Source organism: Musca autumnalis, unplaced genomic scaffold, assembly GCF_047663935.1.
Source record: "Musca autumnalis isolate F117 unplaced genomic scaffold, ASM4766393v1 scaffold_1, whole genome shotgun sequence".
NCBI lineage: Eukaryota > Metazoa > Arthropoda > Insecta > Diptera > Muscidae > Musca > Musca autumnalis.
In genome coordinates, this window is record NW_027411644.1 from 200,924,082 (window position 1) to 200,949,289 (window position 25,208).

General features: G+C 38.0%; 1 protein-coding gene across 1 annotated transcript; it reads left to right on the forward strand.

The window, feature by feature from the left end:
- Positions 1 to 10,162: 10,162 nt before the first annotated feature.
- Positions 10,163 to 17,919, forward strand: Ctr1B (Copper transporter 1B). Its single transcript, XM_073963966.1, has 2 exons — positions 10,163 to 10,488; positions 17,120 to 17,919. Exons 1-2 carry the CDS (start codon positions 10,411 to 10,413, stop codon positions 17,600 to 17,602), a joined length of 561 nt encoding a protein of 186 aa, XP_073820067.1. The 5' UTR covers positions 10,163 to 10,410; the 3' UTR covers positions 17,603 to 17,919.
- Positions 17,920 to 25,208: the final 7,289 nt, after the last annotated feature.

Here is a 25,208-nt window from a genome sequence, read left to right on the forward strand (position 1 = left end):
TTATATAACATTTTTTATAAGGAGGCGACGTAGGGGATGGAAGATACCTGACCGGTTTTAACATGGCAAAGCCCAGGATTTATCGTGGTCCCTCTTTCATCTCAAGTGGACACTGACCTCCCCGTGGTGTCACCTGGGGTAGCTGCCTTTAACACCCGTTAAAGGTAGTGAAAAGTACCTGCCCTGTCCATGACATTAAAATCATTCTAGGCGATTTTAATGCCGAAATTGGAAAGGAGAATATCTTTGGCCCAACAGTTGGGAAATTCAGTCTCCACAGTGAAACATCTGACAATGGTATGAGGCTGATAGACTTTGCAGCTGAAAAAAACATGGTAATTAGCAGTACCAGATTTAATCATCTCGATATTCATAAGGGCACCTGGCTGTCTCCAGATCAGAAAATAAGAAATCAAATTGATGATGTTGTGATAGATGGAATACATTCATCGAGCGTGTTGGATGTACGATCGTTCCGAGGCGCAAACATTGATTCGGACCACTACCTTGTTGCAGCAAAGGTACGCACCCGCCTAAACGTAGCAAACAAAGTACGAACAGACACAACACGAAAGTTAGACATCGGTAAGCTGCAATCACAACAGACAGCCACATCATATTACACTCAACTAGCCCAATTGCTTAATCAAAGCACTCCTCATCCCGATAACATATCAGCGCAATGGCAAATCATTGCCCACTCCATGCAAACAGCCGCAAAATCCATACTTGGATACCAGTGACCTCCACCAAGGAATTCATGGTATGATCAGGAGTGTCGTTCTGCCACCGAAGAGAAAAATGCGGCATATAGGGCTACTTTACAATCCGTAGCAACGCTTTACAATCCGTAGAGATACAGGGAGAAAAGGAGAGAGGAGAAACATCTTTTCCGCAGGAAAAAGAGAGAGATGGAAAAGCGGGAGTGTGAAAAAATCGAGATGTACAGCAGCCAGAATGAAGTCCGAAAATTCTACCAAAGAGTCAAGCATCAAACTGATGGCTTTGGTACAGGCACATCCTCCTGTAGAGTTTAGCAAGGTAATTTGGCAACTGATACAGATAGTGTACTCAGGATATGGAAAGAACATTTTTCAAAACTGTTGGTATCCAATAGCAGCGAAGACGACGAAGATACCACAGTCCCAATCCCAGAAGATGGTATTAAATGTATACCGCCCAGCCAAGATGAGGTAAAGACAGCAATAAATCGGCTGAAGAATAATAAGGCAGCAGGAGCCGATAGCTTACCAGCCGAGCTGTTTAAAACCGTAGGCGACACGCTGATAAGGTGTATTCATCAGCTAGTTAGCACCATCTGGCAGGAAGAACGAGTACCCGACGATTGGAACCTGAGTATCCTGTGCCCCGTCTACAAGAAGGGAGATAAGACTGTATGCTCTAACTATAGGGGCATAAGTCTGCTCCCTATTGCATACAAGGTCGTGTCAGGGATATTGTGCGAACGACTAAAGCCTATGGTCAACGAGATAATTGGACCATACCAATGCGGCTTTAGACCTGGCAGATATTTGACAAGATATTTACCCTGCGGCAAATCCTGGAGAAGACCCAAGAGATGCAGATCGACACCTACCACCTTTTTGTCGATTATAAATCAGCCTTCGACAGCCCGCTGCGTTCAAAGGTATTCCAAGCCATGTCTGAGTTTGGTATCCGGCTTTGTAAAATGACTTTAACTGACACGAGGTCCTCAGTTAAAATAGGAAAGAACCTCTCCGAAGAGTTTGGTACCAAAAGAGGTTTCAGACAAGGAGACAGCCTTTCGTGTGATCTCTTCAACATCCCGTTGAAAAAGGTTTTACGAGAGGCAAACGTCAAAAGAAGTGGCACAATCTACACCAATAGTCACATGTTACTTGCTTATGCTGATGATATAGACATCATGGGCCGATCAGTAAAAGAAGTAACTAATACCTTTATGAAGGTCGAAGGAGAATCTGCTAAAGTGGGTCTGGCGGTAAACGGTGAGAAGACCAATTTGATGGTGTCGACGCGCAATGCGTCCATTGAGCTCGGACCGACTGTGGAAGTTGGTTCCTATAATATTGAGGTAGTAAAAGACTTCGTCTACCTCGGCACCTCCGTAAACACAACAAACGACATCAGTTGTGAAATAAAAAGAAGAATTTTATTGGCCAACAGATGCCACTTTGGTTTAAGTAAGCAGTTTAAAAACAGAGCCACATCTCGTCAAACAAAAATAACGCTCTACAAAACACTGATAATGCCCGTGCTGATGTATGGCTCGGAAGCCTGGGTACTTGCGCAAGCAGACATGGCAGTACTTGGTGTGTTTGAGAGAAAAGGAGAGAGGAGAAACGTCTTTTCCGCAGGAAAAAGAGAGAGAGAGATGGAAAAGCGGGAGTGTGAAAAAATCGAGATGTACAGCAGCCAGAATGAAGTCCGAAAATTCTACCAAAGAGTCAAGCATCAAACTGATGGCTTTGGTACAGGCACATCCTCCTGTAGAGACCAGCAAGGTAATTTGGTAACTGATACAGATAGTGTACTCAGGATATGGAAAGAACATTTTTCAAAACTGTTGGTATCCAATAGCAGCGAAGACGACGAAGATACCACAGTCCCAATCCCAGAAGATGGTATTGAATGTATACCGCCCAGCCAAGATGAGGTAAAGACAGCAATAAATCGGCTGAAGAATAATAAGGCAGCAGGAGCCGATGGCTTACCAGCCGAGCTGTTTAAAACCGGAGGCGACACGCTGATAAGTTGTATTCATCAGCTAGTTAGCACCATCTGGCAGGAAGAACGAGTACCCGACGATTGGAACCTGAGTATCCTGTGCCCCGTCCACAAGAAGGGAGATAAGACTGTATGCTCTAACTATAGGGGCATAAGTCTGCTCCCTATTGCCTACAAGATCGTGTCAGGGATATTGTGCGAACGACTAAAGCCTATGGTCAACGAGATAATTGGACCATACCAATGCGGTTTTAGACCTGGCAAGTCCACCATTGACCAGATATTTACCCTGCGGCAAATCCTGGAGAAGACCCAAGGGATGCAGATCGACACCTACCACCTTTTTGTCGATTATGAAGCAGCCTTCGACAGCCCGCTGCGTTCAAAGGTATTCCAAGCCATGTCTGAATTTGGTATCCGGCTTTGTAAAATGACTTTAACTGACACGAGGTCCTCAGTTAAAATAGGCAAGAACCTCTCCGAAGAGTTTGGTACCAAAAGAGGTTTCAGACAAGGAGACAGCCTTTCGTGTGATCTCTTCAACATCCTGCTGGAAAAGGTTATACGAGAGGCAAACGTCAAAAGAAGTGGCAAAATCTACAGCAGTAGTCACATGTTACTTGCTTATGCTGATGATATAGACATCATGGGCCGATCAGTAAAAGAAGTAACTGATACCTTTATGAAGGTCGAAGAAGAATCTGCAATGCGTCCATTGAGCTCGGACCGACTGTGGAAGTTGGTTCCTATAATATTGAGGTAGTAAAAGACTTCGTCTACCTCGGGACCTCCGTAAACACAACAAACGACATCAGTTGTGAAATAAAAAGAAGAATTTTATTGGCCAACAGATGCTTCTTTGGTTTAAGTAAGCAGTTTAAAAACAAAGCCACATCTCGTCAAACAAAAAACACTGATACTGCCCGTGTTGATGTATGGCTTCGAAGCCTGGGTACTTGCGCAAGCAGACATGGCAGTGCTTGGTGTGTTTGAGAGAAAAATTCTTCGAAAGATCTACGGACCAATCTGCGTTGACGGTGAATATCGGCGTCGCATGAACCACGAGCTGTATCTGCTATACAATGACATCAATATTGTTAAACGTATCGAGATGCAGCGATTGCGTTGGCTAGGCCATATCATAAGAATTAGCGATGATGAACCCGCTAAAAAGGCGTATAAACACGGACCGCTTGGCGGTGCACGCAGAATTGGCAGGCCAAGGAATAGATGGCGCAAACAAGTGGATGATGAGATGAAAAGGCGCGGTATTCCAGAGTGCGAAGCAACAAATAGAGAGAATTGGAGATCTTTTCTTAGTTCGGCCAATAGAACAAATGTTCTGTAATGGGCCAGCTAAGTAAGTAAGTAAGTAAGTAAGGCGATACAATCAGTGTAGTGTCCCAATTTGAACTTCTATATCTCAAAAATGGTTAAACCTACGAAAATATCATAAACAACAATCTTGTAGAGAATTTTCACTGTTACAACATTTTTTAGTTTCATTTCCACAGCGGATTTAGACCTGGCAAGTCCACCATTGACCAAATATTTACCCTGCGGTAAATCCATAAGAAGACCCAAGAGATGCAGATCGACACTTACCATTTATGTCGATTATAGAACAGCCTTCGACAGCCCCTTACGTTCAAAGGTATTCTAAGTCATGTCTAATTGTTCCTATTTACTTCAATATAGTTCGTGGTGGAGGGTATAAAAAGTTAACTCATTATAAGAAAATTGTTCTACCTCTGTTAGGGCAAGCTACGCCATTCTTTAAAATGTTGAAGGCTGTTATCAAAGTTTTTATTAAAAATGATTATTTATAATTTATACTGTATGGTCGTTAGCAGTTATACGTATGTGTGTATACATATGTACACACAATCATGTATACGTATGTATGTATTCAAATGTACCTTGCTTTTATCAAATATCACCACTAACAATGGGTATATTAAAAAAAATAATAATAATTATATGTCGCTATATGTATGTGGGTACCTTCTTTATTACTGAAAAGTTGCTTGTACAAAGATACAAATATATATACTCGTACTTCTATATGTTCATAATTACAATCATACCAATGGAACATGTTGTTGTTGGGGTACGAAGGTGGATATGAAAATCTTAACCGCACACGTGTGTAAGTGCGGTTTAAAGGTAAATTTGTCAGTGAAGCAAGTTTTTATTGCCGGTTTGATTTAATGTTTATCATTTACTTTATAATGTACCCACATACATACTTGGAAGAGGGATGAAACAAAGTGCAGGCGGGTATGTTGTGACATTACTGGTTGGTTATTTTGTTTGATTGAAATGTGTACTTCCTCGGGGGGAGAGACATTTTGGTGAAACTTTCTATAATTAAACTAATTGAAATTTTAAAATGTCAAATACATTTTGATAAATGACGAGCACACTGAATAGAGAAATAATTGGTATGTACATAAGCACATATATGCATATACATATTTGTAATTAAGCTATAACTCATAAAAAATAACAAAAATAAAACTTTTTAATAGTTGTTTTCTTTGCATGGGTAAATCGGTATGTCTTTCATATATAATTTTTATACTCTAGGTTTTGTGTTTATCGGGGGTATATAATCTTTTTAGAATCAAAAATGCGCCTCTTCGAAATAACCGAACCCCGTTTCCAAACTCAGATCAAGGTCGAAGATGAACCATATCGGTCCCCTCTTTAGGGTACCTCCCACACAAAAGATAAAAAAGGTTCACTAAAATGGTGCGCAATATAACACTCGAAGGGAGTAACCGATATGGTCGCACTATTTCATAAAAAATATCAGGCCCAAGCGTTTATTCGGAACGTCCACAATCGTTTAGATAAATACCCAAAAAGTCTCGAAATTTTTGTCGGCAAGTTCATACATCCAAACAACTCAATATAATTCTGAGTAGGGGACTAAAAAGGATATCGGTTGTGTAGCCGGCATTTGATTTATTCACATATATCTCAATTCACACTGATTGATACTTTTTTATTTGTTACACATTTTTTGCATGAGTTAAGATTTGTCCATTGGGCCTCCCAAATGGGTGTCGAGATGCATTTATGGCTACGTCACTGGTCCAGAGCTAACAACAAAAAAATGGATCGACGCCGACTCCATTTACATTTTCACAACTCTACTCCGAAGAAAAACAAAAAAAAAAAAAAACTGTCAAAATGAGGTATTGCGAGCTAGTTTGTAACGTCAGAAAACATAGACTTCAGGAAACATGGACTTGTCCACAAAAAACCTTATATAGCTGTAAACATGACTACAGGAAGTAGTTTTGTTAAAAATGTGTAACTTTTGTGTAAGAATTACCCGAAAATGTTACCCAATATATACCATTGTGGAATTTGATGTACGATTGGAAGAAATTTTAAGTTGTTGCAGGCCAGATACATTTAATACCATCTTCTTGGATTGGATCTGTGGTATCTTAGTCGTCGTCGCTAGTATTGGATACCAAAAGTTTAAAAAATATTCTTTCTATATCCACAGCACACTGACTGTATCAGTTATCAAATCATCTTGCTGGTCTCTACAGGAGGATGTACCTGTACCAAAATAATCAGTTTTATGTTTCACTCTTTGGTAGAATTTTCGTTCTTCATTTTGGCTCCGGTACATTTCAATTTTTTAACACTCCCGCTTTTCCATATTTATCTTTTTACTGCGCGAATATCGTTTCTCCGCTCTCCATTTCTTTCGATACCTGCATTGCTAATGATTGTAGAGTAGCTCTATATGCCGCATTTTTCTTGGTGGAGGTCCCTGGAGGTCGATTTTGAGGCTGTTTGCATGACGCAGGCAATACTTTGCCACTGTGCCGACAGGTTATCGGGACGAGGAGTGCATTGATAAAGAAATTGGACCAGTTGAGTGTAAGATGCCGTCCAAATGGAACTTCTGTACCGATGTCCAACTTCCCTGTAGTGTATGTTCGTACTTTATTTGCGGGTACATACCTATGCTGCAACAAGGTGGTGGTCCAAGTCCATGTTTGCTCCTCGGAACGATCGTACATCCAACACGCTCGATGAATGTCTTCCATCTATCACAACGTGATCAATTTGATTTATTGTTTTCTGGTCTGAAGACATCCAGATGCCCTTATGAATGTCGATATGTTTAAATCTGGTATTGCAAACTACCATGCTTTTTGCTGCTGCGAAATCTATCAACTTCATTCCAATTTTAGGTGTTGTTGTAACGCATTTCGTAATCCATCGAATATCCTGTATGGCATTAATATTGGCGAACAATCTAGGTGCAGATTCGCAGATCATGGTCCTTAAAATATTTGCGGGGGTCGTCAACTTTAGAAGGTTTTGTTTTTCTTTTCTTTTGTTATTTTTTTCATAGTACGTTGCTTTTTAGAGGGATGGGTTACTGGCCCAACGCCCAACCCTTGTTTTTAACGATCTCATGGGTGAACGCGCGGCACATGCTAGCTCACTACCTTTAACGGGTGTTAAAGGCAGCTCTCTCGGTGACCCAACGGGGAGGTCTGTGTCCACTTTAGATGAAGGAGGGACTAATATAAGTCCTGGGTTTTGCCATGTTAAAACAGGTCTGGGCCGTTGCTTGGTATCTGTCATATCCTATAGGACATTTGACAGTTCGATGGTTACCGTGATCCACCCACTACATATGGTGCCATAGGGGGTTTTTATACCTTTCAGGCTGTTTTCTCAAGTATAGACTTGTCCCTGAAAAAACTTTCGCCGTCGTAAAGAAGGCAGCGAATGCAAGATGCTTCAACAAAAATCAAAGCGATTCGAGAGCAGGTCTTAAAGTGAACTTATCGGAAATTTTGTGTGGGAGTGGACAAATGTAGTCCACATTCGGTCTATATCTGGTAGATATATTAGGATGTGTAAACAATGGACCAAATCGGTCACTCCCTTTAAGAGTTATCGTGTGCACAATATTTCCGAACATTTCTGAACTTTTGTGGGGGAGGTAATTGAAGGAGTGGGCCGATAGGGTCCATCTTCGAACTAAAACTAAGTTTGGACAAAATATTACGAAGGCCAAATTTTGGACCGAATCGGCAGATCCGTTCGCGATTTATCTTGCGCTCCAATCACTACTCACTGTGTCATAGGGGTTTTTGCACCTTCCAGGCTATTTACTCAGGAAGTATGGAACTGCCCCTAACGGAACTTATACCGTCGTATGGAAGGCGGTAAATACAAGTTGTTAAAACAAAAATCAAAGCGATTCGAGAGCTGGTCCCAAACTGAACTTTTCCGAAATTTTGTGTGGGAGGTACCCGAAGGAGTAGACCGATTGAATCCATATTAGGACCTCATTTTAATCTGATAGAAATTTTACGAAGTGCAAAGTATGGAACAAATCGGTTACTCCCTTCAAGAGTGGACCGATATAACCCATCTTCGAACTTAAACTAAGTTTTGGGCAAAATATTGCGATACCCAAAATTTGGTTCGAATAGATTGATCCGTTCGAGAAATTATTTCCTGTTGCGCGAATGCAACGAATAACTTTTATTCCACGTTAATTGAAAAAAAGGTCAGGCACAAACCTCTTTTAACTTTTATGGTATATGAAATAAAGTTATATATAATATAAATGATATTATACCATATATATACGACGATAAAATTAGTTAGAAACAAACGGTTATGTAATTTTTGTTATGTCGTGTGCCCTTATACCTTGTTTTTAGTTAAATATCTGGTTACAGCGACTTCAAAATTCTCAAAAGTTCTGAAAAATAAAAACTTTAAAAGCTTTTTGTGCGGAAGCTTTTTTATCGAATCACTTTATAATTAAGATGTTATGTAATCTTAGGTAAAAACGCATCAAAACATCATACAGGGATATGAGGTTGTAAACAAGTCATAACCCTCGTTAGCATAAATGGTGCGGGTATAAAAAACCTAAAAATGTGACCTGGGGCTGGATTCTTGTTCTAGGAAAATTTGAAATGAAAAATATTTCCTTTATAATTTTTTCATTTGACAGTTTTCTCCTTTATAAAAGTTTTCATTTCACATTTTCATAAAAACAGAATTGAGCTTCTGAACTTCTATATCTCAAACATGGTAAAACCTAGGAACAAATAATAACCGTCAATAATATAGAGTATTTTCACAGCTACAACATTTTCTTTGGCACCATTTCTATGGGACTTGCGGTTTCCAACCAAAATCGCGAAAACCTAAAATAAACCTAAAAATATGAACCGCGATTTATTCTTTTTTTAATTTTTCTCATCTATGAACATTGCTCCTTTCATTCAAAGTTGGTTCAAGAGCACCCTGAGGTCTATGTGTTGGTATAGGTCCCATATAACGATCTTCAGTATTTTGAGGATTTTGACAAAATGTTTTAATATAGGTTAATTTTTTGGAATAGCCCCCATATAACAGTACCTCCGGATTTTATGTATTTTGAGGATTTTAGCTACATCTTTTAACCGAACTGGCTGTAATATGACATTTGAGGTTCCCTGTGTCAAAAGTGGCGATATAAGTTCATGTTTTGATATATGTCCCAAATAAGGGTACCCTCCGGTACTCTTTCAAAAAAATTGTCAGTATAGGTCCATGGCTCCATGTTGGTATAGGCTTTATAGAACAATACCTCCGGATTTTATGTATTGTGAGGATATTTGCTACAATTTTTAACCGAATTGGTTGTAATATGACAATAGTGGTCGGAAAACTTCTACACTAACAAAATGTCAACATAGGAAAGGAAACTAATTATTCATTTTGGTTCAGAATATTTTATGGTGGAGGATATAAAAACTGTTTTTTCTTGTTTTTTCTTTTTTTATTTTCACCTGTTTCCCACAGGCCTCAACAAATAATCTGCGGTCTACACCTTATATGTATTTGTTAGATCCATGAGATTTTTCACTTGTTCATTTGGTCGTTACACATTTCCCATTGAAATAATTTCAATATAAGAACCGAAACCCTCCTCCCCGCCAAATCGGAGAGGTTAAAATCCATGAGCATATTTCAATTAAAGCTTGTAAAATGTTCTTCTCTTACTAATGGAACATTCATATACACATCTAATTGAGCCCAGCAATATTCCAGCTCATTATGCTCTATTTACTCTCCACATATTACGAGTTTGGGTTCGTAGTTACTCTTGCTTGGTCACTTCAACTGAATTGCTCTGTAGTGGGGTTCTTATCAGTTTAGTATTCTGGATTAAATTATGGTGTATTCGGTTATTGTTGTTATCGTAGTTGATCGTTTGTTATTTGTTTTTTTGTGTAATTGTTGTTGGAATACGGTGATTCCAAAATACAGGTGGAGAGATACTCAATCAAGAACCGAAGTGACGACATTTTCTGCTCTGAAGACGTGCAAAAACAATTATCGGCCCGAAAAAACGCTTTAAAAAGACCACAACGTTTCAACACCTGGAATCAGTATTCAATTGGCTTTCACTTGCAACAAGTGTACACAAAAGAAAGAAAGAATTTTGAGTGACAGCTGACATTTATTTCATTTTTATTCGCCACTATACATTGTTTTTTTTCTGTTGTTCCAAATATCTGCGTGCGTTTTGTCATTCAGTGGAAGTAGTTTTCACTAATAATTACCTTGATCCAAATTTATCTTCTTTGCCCCACCTAAATACTTTTTATTAAAAAAAAAACTTTGCAAAAAATGGATCACGATCATGATCATGGTACCGGCAGCGACAGTGGACACGATGGTCATGGTTCTTGTCCCATGCATATGGCAGTAAGTATTGAGAATTTTGTTGTTGTTGTTTTATTTCATTCATTTATTGATTATCTTCTAAATATCAAATTGAAAACATCTTTAATGGCATAATTGAATTAAGTGAATTGCTTAGTGTGAGAGCGAGCGGGGGGAATTGTGAGAGTGAATTGTGAAAGAGAATCAACCGAAATCAAGACAACAGTGAGAGATAACATTTGAGATTTGTTAAGAAATTATTTATTAGTTGACTTTGATAACGTGAAGATACTCTTGAAAAATCAGCTATAGAGTTGCCAAGTGTTTTGTTTGGAAAATTAAGAAAAACATGGGCTTAATTCTTATTCTATGGACATTTGAAATGAAAACTTTTATAAAGAACATATTTTTCATTTCAAATTTTCTAAGAACAAGAATCCAGGCTCAGTAGACCTATTCGGTAACTTTTCCGTTTGTAACACATTGAAATCACGATTTTTCGAAATTTTTTCTCAAAAAAGATTTCCTGTAGCACGGATGAATGAACTTTTGCCTATTAATCACTATACTAACGTTTATTCCATTGATATATAAAGAAGTGCACGCACAAACCGATTTAAAAAAAATGTATGAATTTTTTTTTCAAAATTTATTTCTTGTTGCACGAATGCATAGAGTTAAGGCTACTTATAACTAAAATAACATTTATTACATTCAAATATTGAAAAAGGTCATGTACAAAGCATTTTGAACAAATTTTGAGTTTTTCATTTTTTTGTTAAAAATTTATATCTTTGAAAAAAACGTTTACGACATTTTTATGATTCTCAGAATTAATGAAAACTACTGAGAAACAAATGTTATGTCAGTTTGGTTATCTCATGTGGCTCTATAGTTTATTCTCAATTATATATCTGCCTTCAGTGACTTCACGAAACTGCCCATAATTTTGATAAATTCAAATTTTAAAATCATTTTGATTCATCGAATCAAATTATAATTAAGATTTTATGTAATCTTATGTAGAAACTCATCACGCTACGATACAGGGTTATGAGGTGTTAAAACCCCAGTATATATACCCCAGTCCGTCTGTTGAAATCAATCTAGCGTCCGCAACAATTGAGCTACAACGCTACAATTTTTCACCCGAGTGTCTTTTTTTCCATATGAAGGACAAGTTTGAAGTTGGGATATATTGGCATTCGTTTTGGTATAGCCACACATATAACGGTCTCCCCGTTTTTCGGCATTTTGATGATTTTAGCTACAATTTGAACCGTATTTTGACATTAAAGGTTCCCTGCAGTCACGAAACATCGTCACCAAAAATTGTCAACATAGGTCCATGCAGCCTCCATATAATGCTATCTGCCGATTTTCGGTATTTTGAGAACTTTGGCTACATTTTTACCGAACTATGTACCTGTAATTTAAAATTTGAGGTTCCATACTGTCATGAATCTGCTCCACCAAACAAATTTTAACATATGTATGTCCATGTAATGTTATAGCCCTCATATAACGGTACATTCCAATATTCGGTATTTTGAGGGTTTAGTTAAATTTTTTGATTGAACTACACCCAAGTTGACATTTAAGGTTCCCTGCAGTCATGAAACTGTTTCACCAAAAAATTGTCAACATAGGTCCATGTATTGGTATAGCCCTCATATAACGGTACCTCCCGATTTTCCGGTTTTTGGGGGTTTTAGCTAAATTGTTTGACTGAACTACTCGTAATTTGACATTTAAGGTTACCTGCAGCCGTGAAATTTCTCCACCAAAAAGTGGTTATAGTCCCCATATAACGGTTCCTTCCGATTTTATGTATTTTGAGGAGTTTATCCGAACTAACTGTAATTTGACGCTTGAGATTTTAGTGGTCAAAACACAAAAACATTTGCACCAGACATTAATTATATTGGTCCTCGTTTTGGTGCAGGCCCCATATAACGGTACCTCCCGATTTTCGGGGTTTTGAGGATTTTAGCTACAGTTTAAGACCTAACTAGCTGTAATTTAACATCTGACACTTCTCAGGCAAAAGTTGTCGATATAGGTCCATGTTTTGCTATAGCCACCATATAACGGTACCTCTCGATTTTTCGCTATTTTGTGGATTTTATCTAAATTTTTTAACCGAACTAGCTGTAATTTGGCATACATTTTTCCACCGAACTAATTGTAATTTGACATGTGGTCACAACAATTCTCCACTACAAATTTGCAATATAGGTCCATGTTTTGGTATAGACCCCATATAATGGTACCATCCCGATTTCAGGTATTTTGGGAATTTTAAATACATTTTTCGATATTTTGAGGATTTTTAGCTAAAATTTTTAGCAGAACTAAGTGTAATTTGGTATTTGAGGTTCATAGGGCTCACAACACTTCATCAACAAAAATTGTTAATATGGGTTCATATTTTGGAGTAGATCCCATATAACGGTACCTTCCGATTTTCGGTATTTTGAGGTTTTTAGCAACATTTGTTGACACAACTAGCTGTAATTTGACATTTAAAGTTCTTAGGGGTCACAACACTATTCCACAAAAAACTGTCAACATAGGTCCATGTTTAGGTATAGCCTCCATATAAGGGTACCTCCTGATTTTTGGTATTTTGAGGGTTTTAGCTACAATTTTTAACCGAACTAGATGTAATTTGGTATTTGAGGTTCATAGGGCTCACAACACTTCATCACCAAAAATTGTTAATATGGGTCCATGTTTTGATGTAGCTCCCACTACACTAGCAACATTTTTTGACCTTACTACCCGTAATTTGACATTTAAAGTTCCCAGTAGTCACAAAACTTCTCCACCAAATATTGAAAACATAGGTCAATGTTTTGGCATAGTATATTATATATATATATATATATTTTGCGGATTTTAGCTAGAATTTTAACCGAATTATCTGATATTTGAGATTCTAAGTGACCTCAACAATTCTCCACCTAATGTGGTCAATATAATAAGTCCATGTTTGGTATAGATTCCGTAAAATGATACCTTCCGATTTTCGGTCTTTTGAGAATTATAGCTACATATATTTTTTACCGAACTACCTGTTATTTGATATTTGAGGTTTACAATAGTCACGAAACGTATCCACCAAAATTTTTCAACATTAGTCCATGCTTTTGTATAGCCCCATATAGGTGTACCTCCCGATTTTGGGTATTTTAAAAAAAAAATCCGAGGGAAATATTCATTATTGTCTTGAATATTTCATAGCGGAAGGTATAAAAACTTCGGCCAGTCCAAACCTAACTCTACGTCAGGGACGGCTTCTTTGCTTAGATCGTATAGTGAGGGCGCCCACTGAGTTGTTTTTGCATTTGCTTCTCTCTCTCACGTACAGTGTAAATGAATGTAAACAAACAAAAACATAATGTGGTTGTTGCTTTTTTCACTCATACGTTCATACATGTCTTCGCTTTGGTTGTATTTCGGCGGTCGTCGCTGCTCTACGTTTACAAATGCCAGTATTGGCAAGGCAATAGCAAAAATACAAACCTTTTTCACAAATTCATTTATAAATTTTTAAATATGTATAGAGAAAATTAGGAATGTATTGGTGAAAATGGTTTGTAACTTTGCTAATACTGTCTGTTTGTAAACGCCTAGTAACACTTTTTATACCCTCCACCATATGGAGGGTATAATTAAATTTGTCATTCCGTTTGTAACACATCGAAATATTCGTCGGAGACCCTATAAAGTATATATATTATTGATCAGCATAAAATTCTATGTCGATTGGACCATGTCCGTCTGTCCGTCCGTCAGTCCGTCCGTCTGTCTGTCTGTTGAAATCAAGATACAGCTCGCAATTTTAAAGATAGAGAGTCAAAATTTGGTACAGATGTTTTTATTACTTGCAGGATGGTTGGTATTGAAAATGGGATATATCGGTCCACGTTTTGATATAGCCCCCATAGAACGGTACCTCCCGATTTTCGGTATTTTTAAGGTTTTAGCTTCATTATCCTACCAAAATGGCTGAAATTTGGTACATAGTCTTCATTAGGGGTATAAAACTTTCCCCCAGAATTTTGTCGGTATCGCTCCACACCTTCATATAGCCCCCATAGAACGGTACCTCCCGATTTTCGGTATTTTATAGGTTTTAGCTTCATTATCACACCGAAATGGCTGAAATTTGGTACTTAGTCTACGTTGGTGGTATAAAACTTTTCCCCAGAACTTTGTCGGTATCGGTATATGCCTTCAGATAGCCCCCATAGAACCGTACCTGCCGATTTTCGGTATTTTTAAGGTTTTAGCTTCATTATTCTACCAAAATGGCTGAAATTTGGTACGTAGTCTTCTTTAGGGATATAAAACTTTCTACCAGAATTTTGTCGGTATCGGTCCACACCTTCATATAGCCCCCATAGAAAGGTACCTCCCGATTTTCGGTATTTTTAAGGTTTTAGTTTCATTATCCTACCAAAACTGGCTGAAATTTGTTACGTAGTCTTCTTTAGGGGTATACAATTTTCCCCCAGAATGTTGTTGGTATCTGTCCACAGCTTCATATAGCCCCCATAGAACGGTACCTCCCGATTTTCGATATTTTTAAGGTTTTAGCTTCATTATCCTACCAAAACTGGCTGAAATTTGGTACGTAGTCTTCTTTAGGGGTATATAACTTTCCCCCAGAATGTTGTTGGTATCTGTCCACACCTTCATATAGCCCCCATAGAACGGTACCTCCCGATTTTCGGTATTTTTAAGGTTTTAGCTTCATTATCCTACCAAAACTGGCTGAAATTTGGTACGTAGTCTTCTTTAGGGGTATACAACTTTCCCCCAGAATGTTGTTGGTATCTGTCCACAGCTTCATATAGCTCCCATAGAACGGTACCTCCCGATTTTCGATATTTTAAGGTTTTAGCTTCATTATCCTACCAAAACTGGCTGAAATTTGGTACGTAGTCTTCTTTAGGGGTATATAACTTTCCCCCAGAATGTTGTTGGTATCTGTCCACACCTTCATATAGCCCCATAGAACAAACCCGTTCGTGGGTATTGATTTGGTTACGAAGTTTTTCGGCAAATCACACACACGCGACCCGAACGCAAAGTAAGAGAGCAAATGTTTTGATTTTTTTACTTCAGTCTTGTACGAATTTCATGCAAGCAGGTTGATGCCGCTTTATTTGTTTATTTTTGGGTACACAGAAAAGATTTTGCAGTTGTACAGCAAATATGTGGAGGGAAGAATTTGAAAATGATTTTTGTTTTGTATTAATATTTTTAATGACGCAGAATGCCTCGTCTGCAATGCAACAATAAAAAATTTATGTATGCTTAGAAAGTCTTAAAAAATCATTTTTAAATACAATTTGCTTTTTCTCTCAAAAAAATTAACATATGAAGAAAAATACTTTTCAAATTATGAAGTTATTTATATTATTTTTAATTTAAGTCATACAAAGCGAACGCGCCAACAATATATTTTTCATTTCACACTCAATATGAAAATCATCACCCTGTTCTGTCAGTGTAATTTTACCCACACATAAACAATTTAAGCGCTCGCTCTTCTTGGTCGGCTATGCCATAGAACGGTACCTCCCGATTTTCGGTATTTTAAAGGTTTTAGCTTCGTTATCACACCGAAATGGCTGAAATTTGGTACTTAGTCTACGTTGGTGGTATACAACTTTCCCCGAGAACTTTGTCGGTATTGGTCCATGCCTTCATATAGCCCCTATAGATCGGTACCTCCCGATTTTCGTAATACTGAAGATTGTGACGTCAATATCCAACCGAAATGGCTGAAATTCGTTATTTCTCCTTCCAAGAGTTATAAAATATTCCAGAAGAGTATTATCAGTATAGGTCCACGTCTTCCTATATCCCCATAGAAGCGTATAGGAAATTTGGTATTTAGTCTTCTTTGAGCCTAAAAACTTTCCGTCAGAAATCTGCCGGTATAGATCGACGTTTTGAACTAGCCCCCATAGAATGGTGCCTCACATTGTTTAACCGAAATTGCTGAAATTTAGTATTAAGTCTTCTTCATACAGGAAAGGAAACTAATTATTCCATTCTACTTCGATACAACTCGTGGTGGAGGGTATAACAAGTTCGGCCCGGCCGAACTTAACACCGTTCTTACTTGTTTCTTGTTTAAATTATTTTTGTTATTTTAAACACAAAACAAATTTTGCCATCCCAAATGAATACATGGCAACTCTATTGTTATCTCTTCTATTGATGGAGAGAGAAATTCTTCTCTGACTGAATTAAAAAAAAAATAGATTTTTCTCAGCAAATATTAAAAACCCAAATAAAATGTTTTGGATAAAAAAAATAACATATTTTTAATAAAATAAACAAATATTAAAAATATATTTGCATTTATATCTTCTTTGTTTTGTTTATTGGAAAAATAATTTTAACCTTTACACTTTTACCTTTTCCAACAAAGGTTTTTAACAATTTTTCTTACCAACATTCAATAAAAAATCCATTAATCGATTTAACAACAATTAAATATTACTAGACATTTTCTTAAAAATTTTTCTTACCAACATTCAATAAAAAATTCCATTAATCGATTTAACAACAATTAAATATAACCAAACAAATTTCATATCATTCAATATTTCTTAACCGCTTTACTTCTCTTTCTATTATTTCTTTTCAGTTCCACACTGGCTATACGGAATGCATTTTGTGGGAAGGTTGGATGACCTCTACAGTTACAGAATTTGTTTTTTCCGCATTGGCCCTATTTTTGGCCGCCTTTATTTATGAAGCTTTAAAATTTACCCGAGAATTTTTCTTGCGTCGTGCTGTACGCGGTGAAGCTGAACGTGTTGCTTTGGAGCTACAATCAAAAACTGCTACACCCTCAACCCAAGTGACATCATCAGGTGGTGCTTGTCATGGTAGCACCAGTCTAGCACCCATACGTGAAAAATCATATGCCCAACGTATTTTATCCACGCCACATCTGATACAGACCTTCTTTAATCTGATACAAATCATAATGTCCTACCTCATGATGTTGGTATTCATGACCTACAATTATTGGCTATGTTTGGCCGTGGTTTTGGGTCTTGGTGTTGGTTACTTTTTTTTTGGGTGGATTAAACAGGATGTCTATGAGAGTGAATGTTGTCACTAAAAAGGGCATCCTGTTGTTGCACATGAATGATTTGTTAAATCATTCATTATTTTTATATTTTTGTTAATAGTATTATTGTTTTGTTTTATCTTCAAAACAAAATTTTTAAATGCAGGAAAAAATGTTTTTATTTTTTAAAATTCATATTATGATTTAAAATGTGAAAAATCCCGATTTTATATATTCAATTACATTTGTAATTGTGAGCCCTAATTTTAAGTTTGAATTCTTAAGTGCCATATTTAATTAATATTTACGATAATATGTTTATATAATTATACGAAAAATAAATAAAATATTTTTATACGAAAAATAAACATTTTTTCAATTTACTCTAAATAACAATGGATTTCAAATCTATCTCTCTCAGTTTTAAAGTCATGCTTTGAGATTGGATAATACGACTTAACTAACATAGTTTTTAAGCGATATGGGCACGTCTTCGCTGGGTTTTTTATGGAGGGTATATAAGGATTTTTTTTCCCGTTTGTAACGCACTGAAGTAATCATTTGCGACCCAATAAAGTACAGTAGAACCGCGATAATTCGTACCTCGATAAATCGAAATTCTCGATAATTCGTATAAGCTGGCGGTCCCTTGAAACTATTTCCATCGCATTAACCTCGCTAAATCGAAAACCTCAATAATTCGTATAAAAAGGCCGGTCCCTTGTATTACGAATTATCGAGATTCTACGGTGTATATATATATATATATATATATATATATATATATATATATCCTTGATCTGGGTAAAATTCTGAGTCGATCTATGCATAACCGTACATCCGCCCGTCTGTGGTAATCACTCTAGCATCAACAAAAATGAAGTTAGGGCGCTGAATTTTGGGAAGAGTCGTCTTTTGTTTGCAGGTAGGTCAAGTTTGTTGATGAGTTATATCGGTCCACGTTTTGGTATATATAACGTAACCCCACAATTTCCAGTATTTTGACATTTTCAGGCCGAATTTGCTATAATTTTACGTTTAGGGTTCCTAAGTGCCAAGAAACTTATATAAAACAAGTGAGCAAAGGCTATAGTCGGGACGGGGCCGACAATGTGATACCCTACACCACTACCCCTGTGCATAATCTTTTCACTGCACTGGTAAACATTTCTTTTAGGGAATATAATCCGACTACCACCAAAAATAATATGCCTCTTTCTTATTTGACCACCTACGACAACCTGCTTTACACCGTTGTAAATGTGATATTTTCTACTTTCCTTTCCAGGTTATGCTTTTGATATACCTCTTAAAGAAACAGAGATATTGGCTTTGAAATAAAATGTTGACTTTTCTCCAAATAAGTGTTTGCCCATTCCGACCCCTAAATATTATCCGACCATCACCAAAATCAATATGCTTCTTCATCTGTGAGACCCCCATTAACCCTGAAATTTTCATGACGATCCGATCAATATTGCGACCTGTAGCGTGATTTCCAAAAAAATAGAAAAATGGGATGTATTACCGACTATTGCGATATCTCCGTTATTTGGTTACCTACGCCGACCTAGTTTGCATCATTGTAAAGACGGGATCTTCTACTTTCATAGTCAGGCTTTGCTTTTGGAAAATTTTCAACCAAAGCTGTGATACTTGTCAATATAGTTCAAATCGCAAAAATTAAAATTGGGGTTTTATTTCCTACTATTGCGATATCTTCGTTGTTTGATCACCTACGAGAACCTACTTTACATCATTAGAAAGGTGATATTTTCTGCTTTCATTGTCAGGTTTTGCTTTTGGTATACCCCATATAGAAGCTGAGATATTCGCTTTGGAAAAAAACGTTGTCTTTTTATCCACCTTAGTTTTTTGCCCTTTTCGACCCCTAAATATTATCCGACCATCACCAAAATCAATAGGCTTCTTCCCCTCCGGGACCCCCATCAACATGCAAAATTTCGTGACGATCCGATCAAAATTGCGGCCTGTAGCGTGATTACAAGGTTTAGATGGACAGACGGACAGACGGACGGACGGACGGACTGACGGACGGACACACATAGCCAGATCGACTCAGCTCGTCGAGACATTCATTTTGATATATATAAGTATGGGTCTACGACCATTATTTCGATGCGTTACAAACTTTTTGGCCAAAACCAACTTATAATACCCTCCCCACATAGTGGTGTAGGGTATAAAAATTGCGGACATAAGTCTATGATTTGGAATAGCCCCATATAATAGTACTGCCCGATTTCACGTATTTTGATGTTTTCAGTCACATTTTTAGACCGAATAAGCTATAATTTGACATTTAGGGTTCATAGTGACCCCTAAACTTATATTCCAAAAATTATGGACATTGGTCCATGTTTTGGTATAGCCCCCATATAACGGTACCACCCGATTTTCGGTATTTTGAAGAGTTTAGCTACAATTTGTAACCGAAATAGCTGTAATTTTGACATTTGAAAATCTCAGAGGTCACGAAAGTTCTCCACCAAAAATTGTTAACATAGGACCATGTTTTGGTATAGCCCCCATACAATGGGACCTCCAAATTTTTGGTATTTTGATTATTTTACCTACAATTACACTACATAGGAGCATGTTTTGATATAGCTCCCATATAACGGTACCTCCTTATTTTCGGTATTTTGAGGATTTTTGCCAACATTTTAAACCGAACTAGCTTTAAGTTGACCCTTGAGGTTCTCAGTGGTCACGGAACATCTTTACTACAAATCCGGTACCTTCCGATTTTCGGTATTTTGAAGGTTATAGCTACACTATTTGACGGTACTGCCCAATTCCCTGCAGTTACAGAACTGTTCCATAAAAAATTGTCACGATAGGCCCACACTTTGATATAGCCACATAGGTGGTACCTTTCACCTGGTTGGACACATTTTTTAGATTAGATTATATAATTTAAGCATCCGTGGGCGAAAAATTGTTGGTATAAAAAGTTCGACACGGCCGAACTTAACGACTTTTTACTTGTTGACTTGCAGAACTGTCTGAAGGCAGTCTCTGGCAGAGCTGATTCAACAGGTCTCTTTAACTTTTAAATCGTTAAGTTCGGCTGGGCAGAACTTTTTTATCATAAAATATTTTGAACTATAATGGATTAGCCCACTTAGCTCTGAGATTTTTTTACGAGAAAACTTAAAATTTATATGAAATTGACCTGCTTTTAAAAATGCCGAAAACTTTGGAGGTTTATATAGTTGTATAAGTGTTTTCCAATTACCAATCTCATTGTTTTTTCCCTGGGGAGTTGCCATTCTTTTACCTGGGGCGTCTTCCAGGTTAGCGGATGGGGAAGGGTTTTTGTGACGAGTTGAACCAGAACCGTCTGAGGGCAACCGACGCCAGACCTGACTCAACATGCCTCTTAAACTACAGAGGTCTTTCAGATCATCAACATTCTTAGCCTGGGTATGTGGCTTTCGACGGAGACAAATCTGCGAGAACCTAAATAAAACAAAAAATTGACAAAAAATCCCTTAAACAAATAATAACGGTGGGTATTAAATGACCCAGTACAGGCGGCAAGCCCATGGGTCGACGAGATCAAGCGATTGTGATCCGGCTATCTTAGGTGTGGATGCCTACAGCTGTACCTGTTACTAGTGCATCTCGTTTAATTGAAAAAGATGACAACCCTGTTATTTCTAATGAAGACGACTGGCAAAAACCGTTCTGACAGAATCGCAGATATGGGCTGGGGCGACCTATATGGAACCATTAAAGCTATGACGGCACATGCCTATAAAAGGCTTCAAAGGCAGAATGGCACGGAATCTCTGGCCGATGTCTAAGGACGGAACTGCCCAATAAGCTACGGACACGGAACACTATAAACTTGTATCGCAAGTTGGTGGGACGAGCATACTGAGAAGGAGGCCCTCTTCATCAAAGGTAAGCTGAGATTCATAAGAAGATTCAAAAGAATTTATCCTCATGCGCCTCGACGCAAACTTTAGTTGCCGTAGTTGCTCAAGCCAGAGACTCTAAGAAGACCCCGGTGACAAACAAAAAAGGAGAGACGGCGAAACCCACTGCTTCAGGCAAAGGGGCAAAACCGAAATCTTGACAAACCACCATCTTCTGGAAAGGCGAACAATGGTCCACAGCAAAAATCTGTACAACGCGTTCGTTCTTCCGAAGGCCGACAGCCCTCGCCCAAGAAGACGAAGACTTCTCAGGCGGTCACCCATTGACTTCCTATGTAGATGTCATTGATCATAAAGCTAAGGAGAAGTACTAAGTACATAGAAGGCATCTACCTCCACGGGAAAAGCGACCTCCAAGGCGCATGGTTAAAGGCGCAAAAACCCTTTACCAGACCGGCCACAATGGCTACCGATGAAGACCTACGGGTGGCAATCATCGACAAAGCTGACCCTTATGACAGAATCCTCGAAAGTCACTGGTTGCTATTGGAAACCGGTCTTCGGCGTGTCTTTGTTTTTGCGATGGCAAATCTGGGTGACCGACAGTTTGGCAGTGAACTTTGGGAAGGGGCTAATCAAGATAACTGAGATACCTTCCAGAAGGATGTTATCACCATGGGTTCACCCGTGAAAATGCTGGAACTCCCAAGTCCAGATCTCCCTACATCGGTATGGACTCGGTTCTCCGCCATCTCGCTAAAACCCGTAAGAGTAGTAAGCGCCAAATACGCATCTTGTAGATTAATATGCATCACTACGAATTTAAGTCATATGGTGCGTACGATATCTTTCGAAGGGAGTTATCGATTCGGTTCAAACGTTACACATCGTAATATTTCTTCCAGACATAGATCGAACCTAATTTTGATTGTATCGGTCCACTCCTTCAAATATCGTAAAATTACTTCTAAACTATCGAAAGGAGTGACTTCCAAAATATACTATGTCGCTTGATTTCTACTGCACTGAAAGAAAAATGCTTCGTTGTATCAATGAACGGGTTTCATTGATTCTATGAAACGTTCCATTAATATAATGAAAGGTTTCTTTCATGTTATAAAACTTTACGTTATTTAAAATTTAATGGTTTTTGGTATCATTTTATAAATGAAACGCATTTCATTGATGTAGTGAAATTATTAATTTCTATAAATTTAAGAAAAAAGATGTATTCGATGTTTTTGGTTTGCTCCAAAAAAAAAAAAAATTGAAACAATTTCTTTAAATAAATGAAACAGTTTAATTAGATAAATGAAAGAGCTTCATTAAATAAATGAAACATTTTTGAAATCCCTAATACTATCTTATCTAATAAATCTGTTAATTTATAAAATGTGTCTTCTAGTTATTTTGTCTTTATTAAACAAATTAAATTTTTGATAAACATAAAAAGAACACATATATAAATATGTATGCATGAATATGTCTGTCTGGTTACTTTTCCAGCAAGAATTGTCCAGCAAGAACTTTCTCAGAGAGTAAGGGGTTTTTATTCTCTTTTGCTAGAAAATTGTAAAAAGTAAACAGACACCTTCCCAGCAAAAACCAGCAAGTAATCAGCTGGCTTACCAAAACAGAACAATTTGTACGCCAATAAAGGAAGCAAACGCGTTGTATTTTATTAAAAATAAAAAAGAAAATGAAACAAAAAAGTATTTTTCCACTTTGCAAATTTGCTCTCCATAAAACAATACAATTAGACTATGTTATTTCCACAATAAAATTGTTTTGAATTTTCACAAACATAAACCAACAAAAAACTAAAAATAGATGATTGACTGTTTTCAGGAAGAAGGAGAATTGCTAGTGCTAGCTAGAAGAAATTTGTCCAGCAAGAATTTGCAAACTCTCAGTGAAAGAACTGTCAAAATGTCTCTCTCGAATCGCTCTCTTTTGCTGGTTTTTTGTGTTAACAGACGACTTCCAGCAACAATTGGTACAAGTTGTTACAATTGCTTAATCAAAGCACTCCTCATCCCGATAACATATCAGCGCAATGGCAAAGCATTGCCCACTCCATGCAAACAGCCGCAAAATCCATACTTGGATACCAGAGACCTCCACCAAGGAATCCATGGTATGATGAGGAGTGTCGTGCTGCCACCGAAGAGAAAAATGCGGCATATAGGGCTACTTTACAATCCGTAGCAACGCGTAGCGCACGAGAGAGATACAGGGAGAAAAGGAGAGAGGAGAAACGTCTTTTCCGCAGGAAAAAGAGAGAGATGGAAAAGCGGGAGTGTGAAAAAATCGAGATGTACAGGAGCCAGAATGAAGTCCGAAAATTCTACCAAAGAGTCAAGCATCAAACTGATGGCTTTGGTACAGGCACATCCTCCTGTAGAGACCAGCAAGGTAATTTGGTAACTGATACAGATAGTGTACTGAGGATATGGAAAGAACATTTTTCAAATCTGTTGGTATCCAATAGCAGCGAAGACGACGAAGATACCACAGTCCCAATCCCAGAAGATGGTATTGAATGTATACCGCCCAGCCAAGATGAGGTAAAGACAGCAATAAATCGGCTGAAGAATAATAAGGCAGCAGGGGCCGATGGCTTACCAGCCGAGCTGTTCAAAACCGGAGGCGACACGCTGATGAGGTGTATTCATTCATATTGTGCGAGCGACTAAAGCCTATGGTCAACGAGATAATTGGACCATACCAATGCGGCTTTAGATCTGGCAAGTCCACCATTGATATTTACCCTGCGGCAAATTCTGGAGAAGACCCAAGAGATGCAGATCGACACCTACCACTTTTTTGACGATTATAAAGCAGCCTTCGACAGCCCGCTGCGTTCCAAGGTATTCCAAGCTATGTCTGAATTTGGTATCCCCGCAAAGCTCATCCGGCTTTGTAAAATGACTTTAACTGACACGAGGTCCTCAGTTAAAATATGAAAGAACCTCTCCGAAGAGTTTGGTACCAAAAGAGGTTTCAGACAAGGAGACAGCCTTTCGTGTGACCTCTTCAACATCCTGCTAGAAAAGGTTATACGAGAGGCAAACGTCAAAAGAAGTGGCACAATCTACACCAATAGTCACATGTTACTTGCTTATGCTGATGATATAGACATCATGGGCCGATCAGTAAAAGAAGTAACTGATACCTTTATAAAGGTCGAAGGAGAATCTGCTAAAGTGGGTCTGGCGGTAAACGGTGAGAAGACCAAGTTGATGGTGTCGACGCGCAATGCGTCCATTGAGATCGGACCAACAGTTGAAGTTGGTTCCTATAATTTTGAGGTAGTAAAAGACTTCGTATACCTCGGCACCTCCGTAAACACAACAAACGACATCAGTTGTGAAATAAAAAGAAGAATTGTATTGGCCAACAGATGCTACTTCGGTTTAAGTAAGCAGTTTAAAAACAAAACCACATCTCGTCAAACAAAAATAACGCTCTACAAAACACTGATACTGCCCGTGCTGATGTATGGCTCGGAAGCCTGGGTACTTGCGCAAGCAGACATGGCAGTGCTTGGTGTGTTTGAGAGAAAAATTCTTCGAAAGATCTAAGGACCAATCTGCGTTGACGGTGAATATCGACTTCGCATGAACAACGAGCTGTATCTGCTATACAAAGACATCAATACTGTTAAACGTATCGAGATGCAGCGATTGCGTTGGCTAGGCCATATCATAAGAATGAGCGATGGTGAACCCGCTAAAAAGGCGTATGAA

What these genes read in the sequence shown, in the direction of transcription:
- Ctr1B (XM_073963966.1), top strand. Translation starts at nt 10,411, where the DNA reads ATGGATCACGATCATGATCATGGTACCGGCAGCGACAGTGGACACGAT. An exon ending in CTTGTCCCATGCATATGGCA is followed by an intron (nt 10,489 to 17,119) that starts GTAAGTATTGAG and finishes ATTTCTTTTCAG; the next exon opens with TTCCACACTGGCTATACGGA.